Source organism: Lithobates pipiens, unplaced genomic scaffold (genome assembly GCF_037356315.1).
Source record: "Lithobates pipiens isolate NorthernLeopardFrog02 unplaced genomic scaffold, aLitPip1_a1.2 Scaffold_24, whole genome shotgun sequence".
Lineage (NCBI taxonomy): Eukaryota > Metazoa > Chordata > Amphibia > Anura > Ranidae > Lithobates > Lithobates pipiens.
In genome coordinates, this window is record NW_027507786.1 from 15012612 (window position 1) to 15031655 (window position 19044).

The following is a 19044-nucleotide window of genomic DNA, read 5'->3' on the forward strand; positions in this document are numbered from 1 at the left end:
GGATGAGGATATCAACCATACAATCACTATTACTATCTCTCAATATTATATTTAGGCATGATAAATAAACTTTCATTGATACATGTCTCCCAGGGCAGTACCCAGACCCCCATAACCTTTGTATGCCCAACTACTTGCATATAAGCTTTCAAAATGGGCACTTATTTATTTTCTTAGTTTGGGTGCCATAGACTTCAATGGGGTTTGTTATATGTCTCCGAACTTCAGAAATGTTTGGCAGTTCTGCCGCGAACCGAACAGGGGGACAAGGGGACCTCGAGTATAGACAATCACTTCATGTGTTGAGAGGTATTTTAGCTCCAGCCAGATATACCCATAGGCTCCTCTACTGCCACTTCCAGCAATGTCTTCTCTCTACTTCCTCCCGACTTGGCAGGAAGTAGAAAGAAGACATTACTGGAAGTGGCAGTAGAGGAGCCTATGGGTATATCTGGCTGGAGCAAATACCTCTCAATACATGAAGTGATTGTCTATACTCGAGGTCCCCTTGGATAACTGGTTGCTGGGAGAATCTGCATATAATTGCAAAAGCTTGTATGATCCCCCAAATGTAAATTTGTGAGGATCCAATAATTCCGGTAAGCCTTCAATTCGCCTGGTGATGGGAACTTCACGAGATTAATGCACGGATTTTTTTGAAAGGAGGTGCTATATATTTCCTACACACCTGTGGATTATACAAAGACACCATATACAAAGGATTTTGTGTTTTTCTATTGGGACTTTGTTTTTCTTCCTTTTCTTTTCCCTTATTTTGTTTCTTGGTCTTTTTGGTAAAATATTTTTGAGTCACTTATGTATATATGCAATTAATACTCACGTAATAATTTATGTGTCATGAGCACTACTTTATAGTGGAATTTTTTCATTGTAACTGTATAATTTTACACTTATAAGTAAGGGTTAAGGATATTTGGTATTTGAAATTTTGAGAAGCGCTACACTTTTTTATAACATTGCTTACCTTACACTTGATACCCCGGTGATGTGTTAGCAGCTCTCTTATGTGGTTTATTTATCTATTTTTTGTAAGAATAGCGCAGTGTCTTGTTGCAAAAAAATTTTACGTATCTTTCATACCTGTCTGGAGTTCAGACTTTAAGTTTTATGGCACCAGTATAGATGTGTGTGTCATATGGGCACATTTGTGTTTCTTTGTTGTTGTTTTTTTGCTTTTTTTATGATTTGGAAACATTTATATCTTGATGATTGGATTCTTTAATATACTTTAAATATTTGAAATTTGATTGACATAATGTACATTTGCTTATTGTTTTTTAATGATGCTCTCTTTCTTATACTACATGTGGGAATTAAATACCGGTAAGTAATTTTACTTTTTTGCAACCTTTGCTAATTAAAAAAAAAAAAAAAAAAAAAAATACATAACTGTCTAATTTTTTAAGTCTTTAAATAAAGAAATTTTATATATTTCTTTGACTCTGCAGATAGCCTTTTGTATTAATTTCCGGCCTACAGAGAATTATAAAGCATTTTGTAAGAAATATACAGTATAAGAGACCATTATTGGAAATCAGTATGGCGAATATCTCCACAGCCACCGTGTATTTCCCTTTGGTGCTCAGATAGGCCGGGATCATGGCAATCCAGACACTGCAGAACACCAGCATGCTGAAGGTGATGTATTTGGCTTCATTATAACTGTCCGGTAATGTCCTGGCAAAAAAAGCTATAATAAAACTCACAGCAGCCAGGATCCCCATATATCCCAGGACAGAGTAGAACCCGATAACTGACCCTTCGTTACACTGAATGATGATCTTCTCCTGGTAGGAGTGTGTGTCCAATTCCGGAAAGGGAGGAGAGATGGACAACCAACTAACACAGATTACAACCTGAACAGAAGAACATGCTAAGACTATATAGATGGGCAGTTTTACTCCAATCCATTTTCTCCACATGCTGTTGGGTTTGGTGGCTTTGAAGGCAATGCAAACCATAATAGTCTTGACCAATACAGAAGATACGGCTATTGTAAAGAGAATTCCAAAAGAAACTTGGCGTAGCAAGCAGGTTACATCCACAGGACGACCCAGGAAAAAGAACACACAGAGGAAACCCAACATGATGGAGACCAGGAGGACAAAGCTGAGGCTCTTGTTATTGGCTTTCACAACTGGTGTGTCCTGGTGTAAAATAAAAATGACGAGAACTAGAAGAGTCTTCCCAAAACACAACAGTGAGAAGACTATAAATACTAGTGAGAGCGTGTCATCAGTGAAGGAAAGAAATTCTGATTGTTTGGATATACAGCGTGTTCTGTTCTCATTTGGCCATTCATGATCGGGGCATTTCATGCAGTTTTCACTATCTGGAAAACAAAATAAAATCAATGAACAGTGTGATCACTTACCTTGTCTTGGTTTACTTGTATGGGTGTAATCAGATATTAATATTTGTCAAATATCTAATAAACAAAGTCTTCCTTTTCCAGGTTACAATCCTCTCTAAAGATAAAACATTAACCACTTGCTGATCGAAATACATCTTAAAACATCCTGTCAGCAAATGGTTTTAACAAGATCATGGTGCAGATTTTTTTTCAGATGGTGATCAGCTTTCTTTTAGAAGTGATCTGGACAGCTTTACACCGGCCTGATCACTTTTATAATGCTGTAAATCCCCCTACTGCCCACCCGCCCCTCAGTGGTTCCCAGGCACTCCATTCTTTCAGGGAGCCTTGGACAGCAGTAAATGGTAGAGACAACTCCCTATGGAGGAGGTGGGGGAAAGTCCATCTCCAATGTCCTCTGTGATGAATGAACCCAGAAGTGATGATGGTTTTGTCAACTCCTGTTTCAGAGCTCTCATTCCCTGGCTGTTACAGTCTGGAAAGCAGTTAACCAAGCACAGTCTGTGTTCAGTTAGCTGCTTTGGAGGGCAAAGAGACATTTGTCCAAATATCATGTGACACAAAAAATTGCAACAGCCACCACTTTATTTTCCAGGGCAGTGGCAGCTGTTGTTCAAAAATTTTTTAAGGGGGCGCAAACATACTGAAAAATACTGAACCCCCCCATCAATTCCAGCCTCACTGTGCCCATCAAACGCAGCCACTTCTGCCCATCATATGCAGCCATGAAGCATTTATAGAGCATTAGGACTGAAGAAGGGGCACGTGCTCCTTAAACGCTTTGCCTATTGGTTCTTCTCAATCCAGAAGTGACATCATCCCTCTGCTCCCTGTGTGCTCCAGACCCAGGAAGCGTTGGCGACCACCGGCACAGTCTGCTCTGAGTCACCAGCAAGCAGCTCCATTTGTGCTTAAATGTTGTATTATGTGTGCTTAAATGTTGTATTGTGCATGTTGTATTATGTATGAAAGTTACTTTACTCTTGTGAGTACTTACAGTGCCTTGCGAAAGTATTCGGCCCCCCTTGAACTTTTCAACCTTTTGCCACATTTCAGGCTTCAAACATAAAGATATAAAAAATTTATTTTTTGTGAAGAATCACCAACAAGTGGGACACAATTGTGAAGTGGAACGAAATCTATTGGATATTTTAAACTTTTTTAGCAAATAAAAAAATGAAAAGTGGGGCTGCAAAATTATTCGGCCCCTTTACTTTCAGTGCAGCAAACTCACTCCAGAAGTTCAGCGAGGATCTCTGAATGATCCAATGTTGTCCTAAATGACTGATGGTGATAAATAGAATCCACCTGTGTGTAATCAAGTCTCTGTATAAATGCACCTGCTCTGTGATAGTCTCAGGGTTCTGTTGAAAGCGCAGAGAGCATCATGAAGACCAAGGAACACACCAGGCAGGTCCGAAATACTGTTGTGGAGAAGTTTAAAGCCCGATTTGGATACAAAAAGATTTCCCAAGCTTTAAACATCCCAAGGAGCACTATGCAAGCGATCATTTTGAAATGGAAGGAGTATCAGACCACTGCAAATCTCAAAAGACCTGGTCGTCCCTCTAAACTTTCAGCTCAGACCAGGAGAAGACTGATCAGAGATGCAACCAAGAGGCCCATGATCATTCTGGATGAACTGCAGAGAACTACAGCTGAGGTGGGAGAGTCTGTCCATAGGACAACAATCAGTCGTACACTGCACAAATCTGGCCTTTATGGAAGAGTGGCAAGAAGAAAGCCATTTCTCAAAGATATCCATAAAAAGTCTCGTCTAAAGTTTGCCACAAGCCACCTGGGAGACACATCAAACATGTGGAAGAAGGTGCTCTGGTCAGATGAAACCAAAATCCAACTTTTTGCCCACAATGCAAAACGATATGTTTGGCGTAAAAGCAACACAGCTCATCACCCTCAACACACCATCCCCACTGTCACACATGGTGGTGGCAGCATCATGGTTTGGGCCTGCTTTTCTTCAGCAGGGATAGGAAAGATGGTTAAAATTGAGGGGAAGATGGATGCAGCCAAATACAGGACCATTCTGGATGAAAACCTGTTGGAGTCTGCAAAAGACCTGAAACTGGGACGGAGATTTATCTTCCAACAAGACAATGATCCCAAACATACAGCAAAATCTACAAAGGAATGGTTCACAAATAAACGTATCCAGGTGTTAGAATGGCCAAGTCAAAGTCCAGACCTGAATCCAATCGAGAATCTGTGGAAAGAGCTGAAAACTGCTGTTCACAAACGCTCTCCATCCAACCTCACTGAGCTCCAGCTGTTTTGCAAGGAAGAATGGGCAAGAATTTCAGTCTCTCGATGTGCAAAACTGATAGAGACATACCCCAAGCGACTTGCAGCTGTAATCGCAGCAAAAGGTGGCTCTACAAAGTATTAACGCAAGGGGGCCGAATAATTTTGCACACCCCACTTTTCATTTTTTTATTAGTTAAAAAAGTTTCAAAAATCCAATAGATTTCGTTCCACTTCACAATTGTGTCCCATTTGTTGGTGATTCTTCACAAAAAATATTTTTTTTATATATATATTTATGTTTGAAGCCTGAAATGCGGCAAAAGGTTGAAAAGTTCAAGGGGGCCGAATACTTTCGCAAGGCACTGTATATCCGTTTGTGCATTCAATTCATTGTTATACTGCACTTAGAGTGGCGCCTGTGTGTTTTATTCTCCAGGCGGGGCCTCTGCTTTTAGAAAATATATATTGTTTCTGAGTAATTTTCTAGCATAAAATTTAGATTTTTTTCATGTATGTGAATTTTTTTTAAATTGCCCACAGCAGGTGGTAAAAATATCACCCCCCCCCCCCCCCCCATCTGTTATATTTCATAACCATTACCTGTAATATTGGACATTTCTCCATATGCACACGTGGCACAACTATAACAACAAGGTTGTATGGTGAAGCCGGGAACTTTCCTGTATCCTGGCAAACAACTTTCTGAGCACTGAGATTTTGGAACCTATCAGAAAGCAACATGTTGTATTATGTATGAAAGTTCATTAAATTAATCTAAAAAAAAACAAGAAACTTCTTCTATGGTGGATATGTTTTAACTGATGCGTTGGAATGGCTCTGCACTGAATAATCTGTATCTTAATCTACAGTTATAGATCCACAAGAATGGCACTTTATATTTAGTTGTGCATTTACAGATTTTGTGCACATTATTTGTTTTGCTATATTTTGCAGTTGCATTTAACACCAGTTGTATGTTTACTATTTTATGCACATTATTATATTTTTGTGGATCTATAACTATAGATTAAGCTACAGATTATTTAGTGCATAGCCATTCCAGCGCAGCATATATTTAATTTTGGTTTTAATGTGCACGAACGTATGAGACGCGTTTAACATTTGCAGCTTGATAGTGGCAGATTGATAGGGGGTTCTTTAAGGCTCGCAGGATTTTGTTGTTTCGTTATGTTTTAACTGATGTGCCCTCACCCCTATCCTACTTTTTTCAGATAACTCTTTTTCTATGAACGTGGACTTCAACAACTCCTTTTTTATAAAATCCTGTGGACATCTCTTTTTTATTTGGCTTCAGTAGCTCGACAACATTTTTTCCTGTTTAGCAGATGATTTTTTTAATACCGCGAGTTACACTTATACCTAAACGGATTTTAAAAGCCAGCTTATTATCTGGAATATTCACATAACAAGGGATATTTTTTTTGTGAGATTTTAAAAGTGCCAAAAATAGAATAAAAAAAATACACGTTATAGTAAAAAATGTTTTCACATTTTGTTAGAACATCATTAAAATTTTTTAAAATCCAACAACTTGGTGTATTCTCAAATTTCGGTGGTATGGTATCTGTTCCTGACATGTTTCGCCACTTGGGGCTTCTTCAGGGGACTTGGAAACCACTGGTAATACAGTTGTTATATCAAAAAACAGAACAATCAATATTAACCACTTGCCGACCAGCGCACGACGATGTACGTCGACAGAATGGCACTGACAGGCAAATGGGCGTACATTTACGTCCCTTTAAATTTGCCGCCCTGCCATCGGGAGCGCGCCGGCGGCGGCCCGCTCCCGTGCTGGTCGGGACCTCCGTGAGTCCGGTCGTGGGACCCGTGGACTCGATCGCCGCGGGCATCCCTGCGATCATCTCACGGAGCGGCGAAATGAAGAAATCCACAACTCATGACCGGTCATGTGGCACTCATGGCAGGTCACGTGGCACTTGTGGCCGGTCACTTGGCACTCGTGGCAGGTGTCATGGCAAGTGGACAATACACAACTTGTGGCAGGTGATGTGGCAAGTGGACAATACACAACTTGTGACAGGTGACGTGGCAAGTGGACAACACACAACTTGTGGCAGGGGACGTGGCAAGTTGACAATACACAACTTTTGGCTGGTGATGTGGCTAGTGGACAATCCACAACTTGTGGCAGTTGACGTGGCAAGTGGACAATCCACAACTTGGTCAAGTGGCAGGTTAGGTGGCACTTGTGGCCGGTCACGTGGCACTCGTGGCAGGTGTCGTGGCACTTGTGGCAGGTTAGGTGGCAAGTGCACAATACATAACTTGTGGCAGGTGATGTGGCAAGTGAACAATCCACAACTTGGGGTTCGGGTTAGGCTTAGGGTTAGGGTTTCCCCTTGAAGAATAAAGCTTGGACTCAGTGATTGGAATAGAATAAAATAATATTTTATACTATTCTGTTCAATTGTTTTTCTAGTCTATTCTCTTCTATTGAAATCTTTTCTATTCTAATTCATTCCATAGGAAATTTGAATTTCCGAAGATGGTTTATATATATATATATATATATATATATATATATATATATATATATATATATATATATATATATATATATAGTCTTTGAGTTTTTATGGTCAGGGGCAGAGTTCATGTTTGTTAGCCATGCGACTTCCTTTGTTTAGTAGAAGAGCATGGCTTCCAGGTAAAACATTCACACTGTCCCTGCCCAGATACGCCCATAATACTCCCCTAGTCATTATTTATTGGTTGTTGTATAAACTCATCCTGTTGGAAGGATTTCCTGTGTTGAGGTCATATCCTATGAGGTTATTTCCCATGGAGGAAGCGATTGGCTGTTGGCCAGTACTTCCTGTTTGTCATAGCTTTTGTTGTCTTTGAATAAAAGAGCCAGTGCGATGCTCAGTGGTATTCCTTACCTATATAATATATCTATATATATCTATATATATATATATATAAAAATTCATCTTCTGAAATTCTAATTTAGTATAAAAATTTGGATCAAATTCAAATAGAAAATATTAGAATATAAAATAAAATAAAAGAATAGACTATAATAAAATATAATATATATTATTTTAGTTTCCATTGTTTTGAGTTATTTTCAAATCTATTCTTGAATTTGAATTTATACTATTCGAAATTATAATTTCAAAAGAAGGTCATATTCTTCTATTGTATTTTATTACATTCTATTAAATTCTATTCTGTTCTTTATTATTCTTTTATTTTCCTTCTATTGTGTTATTATTCTATATTCTATTTTACTGTATTCTTTTTTAGAAATTGATTTATATTTTTTCGATTTTTATTCAAATTAGTCTCGAATTGTTTTCAAATTCGAATATATATATAAGTAAGTAACTAACCATCTTCCAAAATTTCTAATTCAAATAGAAAAGATTAGAACAGAATAGAAAACAATATAATTTAATAGAATAAAATAGAAAGAATATATAACCATCTTCTGAAATTCAAATTTTGAATAGAATAAATTTGAATTTCGAATAGTATAAATTCAAATTTTTGAATTAATTAATTTTAAATTTGGATATAAAAGATTATAATAAAAGAAAAAATAGACTAGAAAAACGATAGAACAGAACAGAATAGAATATATTATATTTTATTCTGTTCTGTTCTATTGTTTTTCTAGTCTATTCTTTTATTATAATCTTTTCTATTCAAATTTAAAATTAATTAATTCAAAAATTTGAATTCATACTATTCGAAATTCAAATTTATTCTATTTGAAATTTGAATTTCAGAAGATGGTTGTATATATTCTTTCTATTTTATTCTATTAAATTATATATTTTTTTCTATTCTGTTCTAATTTTTTCTATTTGAATTAGACATTTTGGAAGATGGTTAGTCACTTATTTATATACATCTGTCACATCGACTTCTCACACTTGCAGTGTACCAGTGCAAAAAAACACACACATCTTATTTCATTTATATTTATCACATCAATGAAGTTGTCAGCATGCCTGATTGAAGAAGTCATGGATGTCGATTGCAAGGCAATGTCAGGCTGGCACTTACCGAACCGATGAGTCCGCTTGGGCAGAGGGTGGTCTCCCGTACGTGTCCGACTTACAACCCCTGATAGAGCAGACAGGTGGCTGAGAGTGCGGAGTGGTAAGAGAGCCTGTGATATGGCTTCAGGAGCAGGAACTTGCAGGAAGCTTCCGGCAGCAGGTGTGTAGGTAGGGCACAGGCAAACTGGGTACAGAACAGGAGCAGAGCAGGCAGGTCCGGGTGCAGGCAGGGTACGGCAACAGGCGGGCAGCAGAGGCACAGAAGGAGCAGGCAAAAGAGAGGTCAAACAGGCCGAAGGTCAGATGCAGGCAGAGGTCAGCGGTGTCAAAGGAAAGCCGGGTCGTCAGGAGATAAGCAACAGGAACACAGGATACGAACAACGGGACAGGAACCGAGAAGCTGTTGATCAGGCAGCAACTGGGAGATGTCAGTGGTAAACCTAAATAGGCCGTTTGGCGCCAAGCACCGCGGACGTGCGTGCGCCGACGCGTGCGGGCGCGCGCACCCGAACGCCGGCAGATACACCAGGGGTACCCGAAGTGCCCACCACAGCACGCTGACGCGCACCAGCGCCAGCAGGGGCACGTGAGGGCACACACCGACGCGCACCGGCGCCCATAGGAGCGCGCAACACCGCACGCACAGGAGCACGCACCCCAGTACGCACCGCAGGACATCGGCGCGCACCAACACGGGCAGCACCGCGACCATCCAGGTAACGACCCTGACAGTGCCCCCTCCCTAAGGGCAGACTCTGGCTGCCTAGGTGAGCCGTTCTGGAAACCTGACGGTTCTTGAAGGCCCGCAAAAGTTCCTGAGCATGTAGATTGTCCTCGGGTTCCCAGGAGTTGTCCTCAGGTCCATAACCCTTCCACTTGATGAGGTACTGGGTTACATTACCCCTCTTCCTGCAATCAAGGATTGCTTCAACCTCAAACTCCTCTTCATTGTCCACTATAACAGGTTCGGGTGGATCAGTGGTGCGGTCAGCAAAGGGATTTGGGGTAACGGGTTTCAGTAAGGTCACGTGAAAGACCGGGTGCACTCTAAAAGAGTCAGGCAGGTTAAGTTCATATGCCACTTCGTTTATCTTCCTCTTTACTGAAAAAGGGCCCATGAATTTAGGGCCTAACTTCTTGGAAGGACAGGCCATCTTAAGGTTGACTGTAGATAACCATACTTGGCTGCCGGGAGCCAGAACGAGTTCTCCCCGTCTCCTTTTGTCAAACGCCCGTTTATAGCATTCCTGGGACCGGGCCATGGTTTCCTTTAGGAGTTGGTTGTTTTTAGAAAAGAAGTCCAATGTCTCGGAAACTGCCGGAACAAGGCATTCTGGGACTGAGCTGGGCAAGAAGGCTGGGTGGAAGCCGTAATTGGCAAAGAACGGTGTCTGGTTGATGGCGGAGTGCAAGGAGTTGTTATAAGCGAACTCCGCCATGGGTAGTAGCGAGACCCAGTCATCTTGCGAGAAAGAAGAAAAACAGCGGATGTACTGCTCCAGGGACTGATTGGTTCTCTCCGTTTGTCCGTTTGTCTGGGGGTGATAAGCGGAGGAAAAAGCCAATTCAATTTCAAGAGACCCGCAGACCGCTTTCCAAAACCTCGAGGTGAATTGGGCGCCTCGGTCGGAAACAATACTTGCCGGGATCCCATGCAGCCTTACAACTTCTTTGACAAAGATCTTGGCCGTCTCCATAGCCGAGGGAGTGCCCCTCATCGGAAGGAAGTGGGCCATCTTGGACAGCCTATCTACGACAACAAAGATGGTAGAGAACCCCTCGGAAAGGGGGAGTTCCACGATAAAGTCCATCGAAATCATTTTCCACGGTCTCTCAGGGACAGGTAAAGGTTTCAGTAGGCCCCACGCCCGTGTCCGGCTGTTTTTATTTCGGGAGCAAGTGCTACACGAGTCCACATAGTCCTTGCAGTCCTTAAGAAGTTGAGGCCACCAAAAGGTGCGCTGAATCAGTTCGGCAGTCTTCCGGGTACCAAAGTGTCCGGCCATCTTATGGTCGTGGCAGAGTTCCAACACGTTTACCTTCAAGGCTTCAGGGACCACAACCTTGCCTTTATGCCAGAACAACCCCTCACTACAGCTGATCTCGGGGCTCGGGGGGATTCCAACAGAAGCCTGTCTGATCCGGGAGATAAGGTCCCCTTGGAGGAGCAAGAAGTTCCCAGAAGGGAGAATAGTATCAGGAGGCCGAGTTTCTTCAGGGATAGAAAACATACGTGACAGGGCATCCGGCTTGACATTCTTGGAACCAGGCCTATAGGTGATGTGAAATTGAAACCGGGAAAAAAAAAGAGCCCATCTGGCTTGCCGTGGTCTAAGTCTTTTGGCAGTTCTCAAATATTCCAGGTTTTTGTGGTCGGTGTAAACCAGGATGGGATGTGCAGCACCTTCCAATAGGTAACGCCACTCCTCCAGAGCCGCCTTAATGGCCAGAAGTGCTCGGTCCCCAACATCATAGTTCCTTTCGGATGACGACAGTTTGCGAGAAAAGAACGCCACCGGGAAAAGAAGGGCCTTGGCACCCTGCCGTTGGGATAACACCGCCCCCACAGCGATTTCCGAAGCATCCACTTCAAGAACGAAGGGTAAGGCTGGGTCCGGATGTTTCAGAATAGAGGCAGAGGTGAACAGCATCTTAAGTTTTTCGAAGGCCAGCTGTGCCTCAGGGGTTCAAGAGAATCGGGTACCCTGCCTGGTCAGTTCGGTGATGGGAGCAATAATCGCAGAGAAACCCCTGATAAATTTCCGGTAGAAGTTGGAAAAACCGACGAAACGTTGTACGCCCTTCCTGTCCACAGGTGCAGGCCAGTCCAGGATGGCAGATACTTTTTGGGGATCCATCTTGATGCCCTCCACAGATATAACCAGGCCCAGGAATTGGATGGACTGGCGTTCAAACTCGCATTTTTCAAGTTTTGCGTAAAGCCCGTGTACCCTGAGACGAGCTAGCACACTACGGACATGTCTACGATGGTCTTCCAAAGATGAGGAAAAGATTAGGATATCGTCCAGGTATGCAATTACGTATAGATCCAGGTAGTCACGAAAGATGTCGTTGACAAAATGTTGAAAGGTTGCGGGTGCATTACATAGCGCGAAGGGCATGACAAGGTACTCGTAGTGCCCAAAACGAGTACGAAACGCTGTCTTCCACTCGTCCCCTTCTCGGATACGGATTAAATTGTAAGCTCCGCGAAGATCCAATTTCGAAAAGATGACTGCAGACCCCAGCCTCTGGAACAACTCGGGTACTAGGGGTAAAGGGTAACGGTTTTTGACAGTTATCTTATTCAATTCCCGATAGTCAATGCAGGGACGTAAGGAATGGTCCTTTTTTTCGACGAAAAAAATGCCAGCACCGGCAGGGGAAGTAGACGGACGGATAAACCCTTTTTTTAGGTTTTCGTCAATATACTCCTTCAGCGTGCCTAACTCCTGTTCCGTTAATGGAAAAATTCTCCCAAAGGGGACTTCGGTACCTGGTAACAGTTCAATAGGGCAGTCATAAGGCCTGTGGGGGGGAAGAATATCTGCGCCTTTTTTGCTGAAAACATCCACAAAGTCCTTGTAGGGTTCCGGAACGGTCTGGAGCAATTTCGGGTCGACATCCAAACAGAGAAGTTGAGAGGAGTTGCATGTCGGTTGGGCCAAGCAGTGTTGTTGACAGTAATCGGAAAGAAACTTGATTTCTCCTGTGGCCCAGTTAATGCTTGGATTGTGGGCCTGCAACCAAGGTATCCCCAGGATAATTGGAAACAAGGGGGAGGAGATGGCATCCAGACGTAGGTGCTCCTGGTGACAGGTGCCCATAGTAGCCAGCAAAGGAACAGTCTCTTGAGTGACAGGACCGGAACTAAGAGCGGAGCCATCGGCTAGATGTACAGCAAGCCCCTGAGCCTTGGGTATGAGCGAGATGTGATGGTTGGCAGCGAAAGTCAGATCGATAAAGCAGCTGCATGCTCCGGAGTCAATGATGGCTGACACTGGAAAACTCCCTCCTGGAAGCTGCAAAGTGAGGAGAAGGGCAAGGTGAGAACTGGGTTTTCGTAGAACAGAGGCACACATGAAGGAGGAGGAAACACACTTACGTGTCTTGTTGGGGCAAGCCCTGACATAGTGCCCAGGTTCACCACAGTAGAGACATAAGTTAAGGGTACGTCTGCGCTGCTTTTCTTCAGGGGTCAACGAGGGCCGGAGTAACCCGAGCTGCATTGGTTCCGGAGCTTCCAGAGCGGGAGCAGAAGAGGTAGAAGAGAACTGACCAGCAGAACTGGGAACCTTGGGGAGCACCCAGGTGGGACGGAAGTGGCTGGAGGACCTCTCTGACCGGCGTTCCCTTAACCGGCGGTCAATCTGGATCGAGAGGTTGACTAACTCATCCAGGGTTTGTGGTATTCCTACCCGTGCCAACTCATCCTTAACCACTTAACAACCGCCCATTGCCGATTAACGGCATCAGGGCGGTTGTTTAACTCTAAGAGGCCGTTAATTAACGGCCTCCTAGAATTCTGCTCTCGCGCGCCCCCTGGGGCGCGCACACGAGAGCATCCGTGACCGCTGGGTCCAGTGGACCCGGCGCATCACGAATCACGGTAAACGGCCGCTCATCGCGGCCGTTTACCACGTGATCGCTCCGTCAAATGACGGAGTGATCACTTGTAAACAAGCCGGCGTCATGTTATGACGCCGGTTCCTCCCTCCCCCTCTCTGTACCGATCGGTACAGCGGAGGGGGAAGAGTTCGGTGTCAGCAGCGATGTGGGCTGCATCTGCAGTGCCCACATCGCTGCTCACCGAAAATTAACCCCTCAAATCCCTGCAAATACTCTGCATTACTCTGCAATTCCCTGCAAATACTCTGCATTACTCTGCAATTCCCTGCAAATACTCTGCATTACTCTGCAATTCCCTGCAAATACTCTGCATTACTCTGCAATTCCCTGCAATTCCCTGCAAATACTCTGCATTACTCTGCAATTCCCTGCAAATACTCTGCATTACTCTGCAATTCCCTGCAAATACTCTGCATTACTCTGCAATTCCCTGCAAATACTCTGCAATTCCCTGCAAATACTCTGCATTGCCCTGCAACACTCCGCATTGCCCTGCAACACTCCGCAATGCCCTGCAACACTCCGCAATGCCCTGCAACACTCCGCAATGCCCTGCAACACTCCGCAATGCCCTGCAACACTCCGCAACGCTCTGCAACACTCCGCAATGCCCTGCAACACTCCGCAACGCTCTGCAATACCCTGCAACGGTCTGCAACACCCGCCAATACCCTGCAACACTCTGCAATGCTCTGCAACCCCCGCCGATACCCTGCAACACTCTGCAATGCTCTGCAACCCCCGCCGATACCCTGCAACACTCTGCAATGCTCTGCAACCCCCGCCGATACCCTGCAACACTCTGCAATGCTCTGCAACACCCGCCAATACCCTGCAACACTCTGCAATGCTCTGCAACACCCGCCAATACCCTGCAATGCTCTGCAACGCAGTACTCTGCAACACCATGCTCTGAGATACCCAGCCATAGTCGGTGATACCCTGCAATACCCAGCCATAGACATCTCCCGCCGCCCTCCGCCCTCCGGTGCTTCTACCGAATCGCTAATACGATCAAAGCCAGAATCTTTTTTTTTTTCAGGCTTCCCAGCTTAGAGGTGAGATGTGGGTCTTATTGACCCCACATCTCACTGTAAAGAGGACCTGTCATGCCATATTCCTATTACAAGGGATGTTTACATTCCTTGTAATAGGAATAAAAGTGATCAAAAAAATTATTTTTGGGGAAAAAAATGTCAAACTAAAATAAATAAAGTAAAATGAACAATAAAAAAAAATGTTTTTTTTAAAGCGCCCCTGTCCCCATGTGCTCGCATGCAGAAGCGAACGCATGCGTAAGTCCCGCCCACATATGAAAACGGTGTTCAAACCACACATGTGAGGTATCGCTGCGAACGTTAGAGCGAGAGAAATAATTCTAGCCCTAGACCTCCTCTGTAACTCAAAACATATAACCAGTAAAAAAAATGTAAATCGTCGCCTATGGGGATTTTTAAGTAGCGACGTTTGCCGCCATTCCACGAGCGTGTGCAATTTTGAAGAGTGACATATTAGGTATCTATTTACTCAGCGTAACTTCATCTTTCACATTATGCAAAAATTGGGCTAACTTTACTGTGTTTTTTTTTTTTTTAAGCACAAAACAGTTTTTTTTCCAAAAAAAAGCATTCGAAAAATTACTGCGCAAATACCGTGCGAGATAAAAAGTTGCAAAGACCACCATTGTATTCTCCAGGGTGTTTGCTAAAAAAACATATATAATGTTTTGGAGTTCTATGTAATTTTCTAGCAAATAAATGAGGATTTTTACATGTAGGAGAGAAATGTCAGAATTGTCCTGGGTGCTCCAGAACGCCTGATGGCGCTCCCTGCATGTTGGGCCTCTGTATGTGGCCACGCTGTGTAAAAGTCTCACACATGTGGTATCACCATACTCGGGAGTAATAGCAGAATGTGTTTTGGGGTGTAATTTGTGGTATGCATATGCTGTGTGTGAGAAATAACCTGATAATATGACAATTTTGTGAAAAAAAAAAAAAAAGTAAAAAGAATCTTGATTTTGCAAAGACTTGTGGGAAAAAATGACAACTTCAAAAAACTCATCATGCCTCTTACTAAATACCTTGGAATGTCTTCTTTCCAAAAAGGGGTCATTTGGGGGGTATTTGTACTTTTCTGGCATGTTAGGGTCTCAAGAATTGAAATAGGCCGTCAGTCCTTCAGGTGTGATCAATTTTCAGATATTGGCACCATAGCTTGTGGACTGGACTCTATAACTTTCACAAAGACCAAATAATATCCACCAATTTGTACTTATTTTTACCAAAGATATGTAGTAGTATAAATTTTGGCCAAAATTTATGAAGAAAAAATTTCTAATCTGCTAAATTTTCTAACAGAAACAAAGAAAAATTCGTTTTTTTACAGAATTTTCGGTATTTTTTCTTTTATAGCACAAAAAAAAAAAAACCCAGCGGTGATTAAATACCACCAAAAGAAAGCTCTATTTGTGTGAAAAAAAGGACAAAAATTTCATATAGGTCCAGTGTTGCATGACTGAGTAATTGTCATTCAAAATGCGAGAGCACCGAAAGCTGAAAATTGGTCTGGTTATTAAGGGTGTTTAAGTGCCCAGTGGTCAAGTGGTTAAGGGGGTCAGAAAGTCCCATCCGGAATTGGTGGCGCAAGGCGGCGTCATTCCAATCCGTGTCGGAGCTCCAACGGCGAAATTCCACTGCATAGTCCTCGGCCGCTCTGCGACCTTGTTGGAGAGAGTGTAGTGCGGCTTCTGCAGTCGCAGTCAACTGAGGGTCCTCATAAAGTTGAGACATGGCCAAGAAGAAGTTGTCAAGGCTATCCAGGGTTCCAGGTTTCTGCTCCAGTAAACGATGGGCCCAGGTTTGAGGCTCGCCGGACAACAGGGAAATTACAAAGCCCACCTTGGTTGCCTCTAGAGAGAATGTCCGGGGCTGCAGTGCGAAGTACAGTTCGCAAGAGTTGCGAAACGCACGATACTTGGTGCGATCGCCGGAAAACCTCTCGGGTGTAGGTACCCTTGGCTCTGGAGGGAGCATCACTACGGAGGGTGCAGATGAAAGACCGGTGGGGGAGGTTCCTTGAGGGTTAGATGAGGAGGACAAGGCTTGGACTTGCTCCTCCAACCTTGAGTAGCCATCCTGGAGACTCTTCACGGCTTGGGTCAGACCGGCCAAATGTCTGCATAACTCATCCATAGGGGAGGCCCCCTGCCCGGACTCAGTCATGGCTGCCTGATACTGTCAGGCTGGCACTTACCGAACCGATGAGTCCGCTTGGGCAGAGGGTGGTCTCCCGTACGTGTCCGACTTACAACCCCTGATAGAGCAGACAGGTGGCTGAGAGTGCGGAGTGGTAAGAGAGCCTGTGATATGGCTTCAGGAGCAGGAACTTGCAGGAAGCTTCCGGCAGCAGGTGTGTAGGTAGGGCACAGGCAAACTGGGTACAGAACAGGAGCAGAGCAGGCAGGTCCGGGTGCAGGCAGGGTACGGCAACAGGCGGGCAGCAGAGGCACAGAAGGAGCAGGCAAAAGAGAGGTCAAACAGGCCGAAGGTCAGATGCAGGCAGAGGTCAGCGGTGTCAAAGGAAAGCCGGGTCGTCACGAGATAAGCAACAGGAACACAGGATACGAACAACGGGACAGGAACCGAGAAGCTGTTGATCAGGCAGCAACTGGGAGATGTCAGTGGTAAACCTAAATAGGCCGTTTGGCGCCAAGCACCGCGCACGTGCGTGCGCCGACGCGCGCGGGCGCGCGCACGGGCGCGCGCGCACCCGAGCACCGGCAGACACACCGAAGTGCCCACCACAGCACGCTGACGCGCACCAGCGCCAGCAGGGGCACGTGAGGGCACACACCGACGCGCACCGGCGCCCATAGGAGCGCACAACACCGCACGCACAGGAGCACGCACCCCAGCACGCACCGCAGGACATCGGGGCGCACCAACACGGGCAGCACCGCGACCATCCAGGTAACGACCCTGACAGGCAAGTACATATGCTGTATGTCATTGTCTACTTGCCATGTCACCTGCCACAAGTTGTGTATTGTCCACTTGCCACATCACCCGCCACAAGTTGTGTATTGTCCATTTGCCACGACACCTGCCATGAGTGGCACGTGACCAGCCATGAGTGCCACGTGACCTGCCACATGACCAAGTTGTGGATTGTCCACTTGCCACGTCACCTGCCACAAGTTCTGGGGTTCCTAGCACCAAGTGATCCGAGATATGGGCAATATGTTCTTTGCAGCAGAGAATGACATTTTGCGACCCAAATTTGGGGCCAAGTATCTCGGGGACACTTATAGCTAGAAACCCCAAATTTGGTATGAAAACACAGTAGAACTAGCACTACAACGTCTCCAAATTTGGGGTTTCTAGCACCAAGTGACCCCGAGGTACGGGGCCCACATTTAGAAGTTGACCCGAGATATGTGGCCCCAAAGTCGGGTCCCCGTACCACGGGGTCACTTGGTGCTAGAAACCCTAAATTTGGAGATGTTGTAGTGCTAGTTCTACTGTGTTTGCATAACAAATTGGGGGTACATGGCCCCAAAGTCGGGTCACAAAATGAGGCCACATATGGGGCTCGACTTTGGGGCCACATATCTCGGGGCCACTTGTAGCTAGAAACACCAAATTTGGTATGCAAACACAATAAAACTAGCACTACAACATCTGAGTGAGTGAGTGAAATATTTGTATAGTGCACAACGCGAACTGAATCGCCTCAAGGCCCAGCGAAGAGCTTAGTTGTCCATCATCTAGAAGAGGAATGTATTGAGTTTTTTCCTAAAGGCCAGATGGTTTTCTTCCAGGTGGATGTTGGTTGGTAAAGCGTTCCATAGCCGAGGTCCTTGGACAGCGAATCTCCAATCCCCCTTTTATTTGTACCGGGATTTGGGAACGAGGAGGAGGTTTTTGTTAGATGATCGAAGACTGCGGTTTGGTGTGTAATGATTTATTTTCTCAATTAGGTATTGAGGAGCGTCTCTATGCATGCATTTGTGGGTGAGGCAGAGGGTCTTGAATGTGATCCGATTCTTTATGTTTAGCCAATGTAGGTTCTTTAGGGAAGGGGAGATTGATTCCCAGGGTTTTTTCCTGTTATCAACCTTGCCGCCGTGTTTTGGATAAGTTGTAATCGCGCAAGTTGATATTGGGGTAATCTATGTAAAGTGAGTTTGCGTAGTCAAGTCATGAATTAATGACTGTTCCAACTACCACTGCTTTGTCATTCTTTGGGATAAAAGGGATGAGTCTGCGTAGCAGGCGTAGCAGATGGTGAGAACCACTGATTACTGCTCCTATTTGTGCATCCATTGACATTTGTGAGTCAAAAATGACCCAGAGACTCTTGGCCTTGGTTTTTGAGGAGATGATCTTCCCAAAGATGTCAGGCGGTGTCCAGGAGGACTTGGTTACAGAGTTATGGTTTGATTGTAGGATAAGAAGCTCTGTCTTTGATTCGTTGAGTTTGAGGGAGTTGGTGGTCATCCAGTCTTCTATTAAATTGAGGGAATTTTCTAGTTGTTGGTGATGGTCTCTTTGTCCGGTGATACAGAAGTAAAGTTGCATGTCGTCAGCGTACGAGTGAAAGCAGAGGTCTGACAATCTGATGATTTGGAGGAGTGGGCGGATGTATATGTTGAAGAGGAGTGGTGACAGGGGCGATCCTTGAGGGACTCCGCAAGCG

General features: G+C 44.5%; 1 protein-coding gene across 1 annotated transcript in view; it reads right to left on the reverse strand.

The window, feature by feature from the left end:
- Window positions 1-473: 473 nt before the first annotated feature.
- The window catches only part of LOC143929675 (vomeronasal type-2 receptor 26-like), a 56732-nt gene continuing 38161 nt past the window's right edge, over window positions 474-19044 (reverse strand). Inside the window, exons 4-5 of the mRNA XM_077453618.1 lie at window positions 5261-5384; window positions 474-2353 (exon numbers count right to left, since the gene is read on the reverse strand). Of these exons, the coding sequence (XP_077309744.1) occupies window positions 1446-2353; window positions 5261-5384 (1032 nt within the window). The 3' untranslated portion in view covers window positions 474-1445. The remainder of the gene's footprint in view (window positions 2354-5260; window positions 5385-19044) is intronic.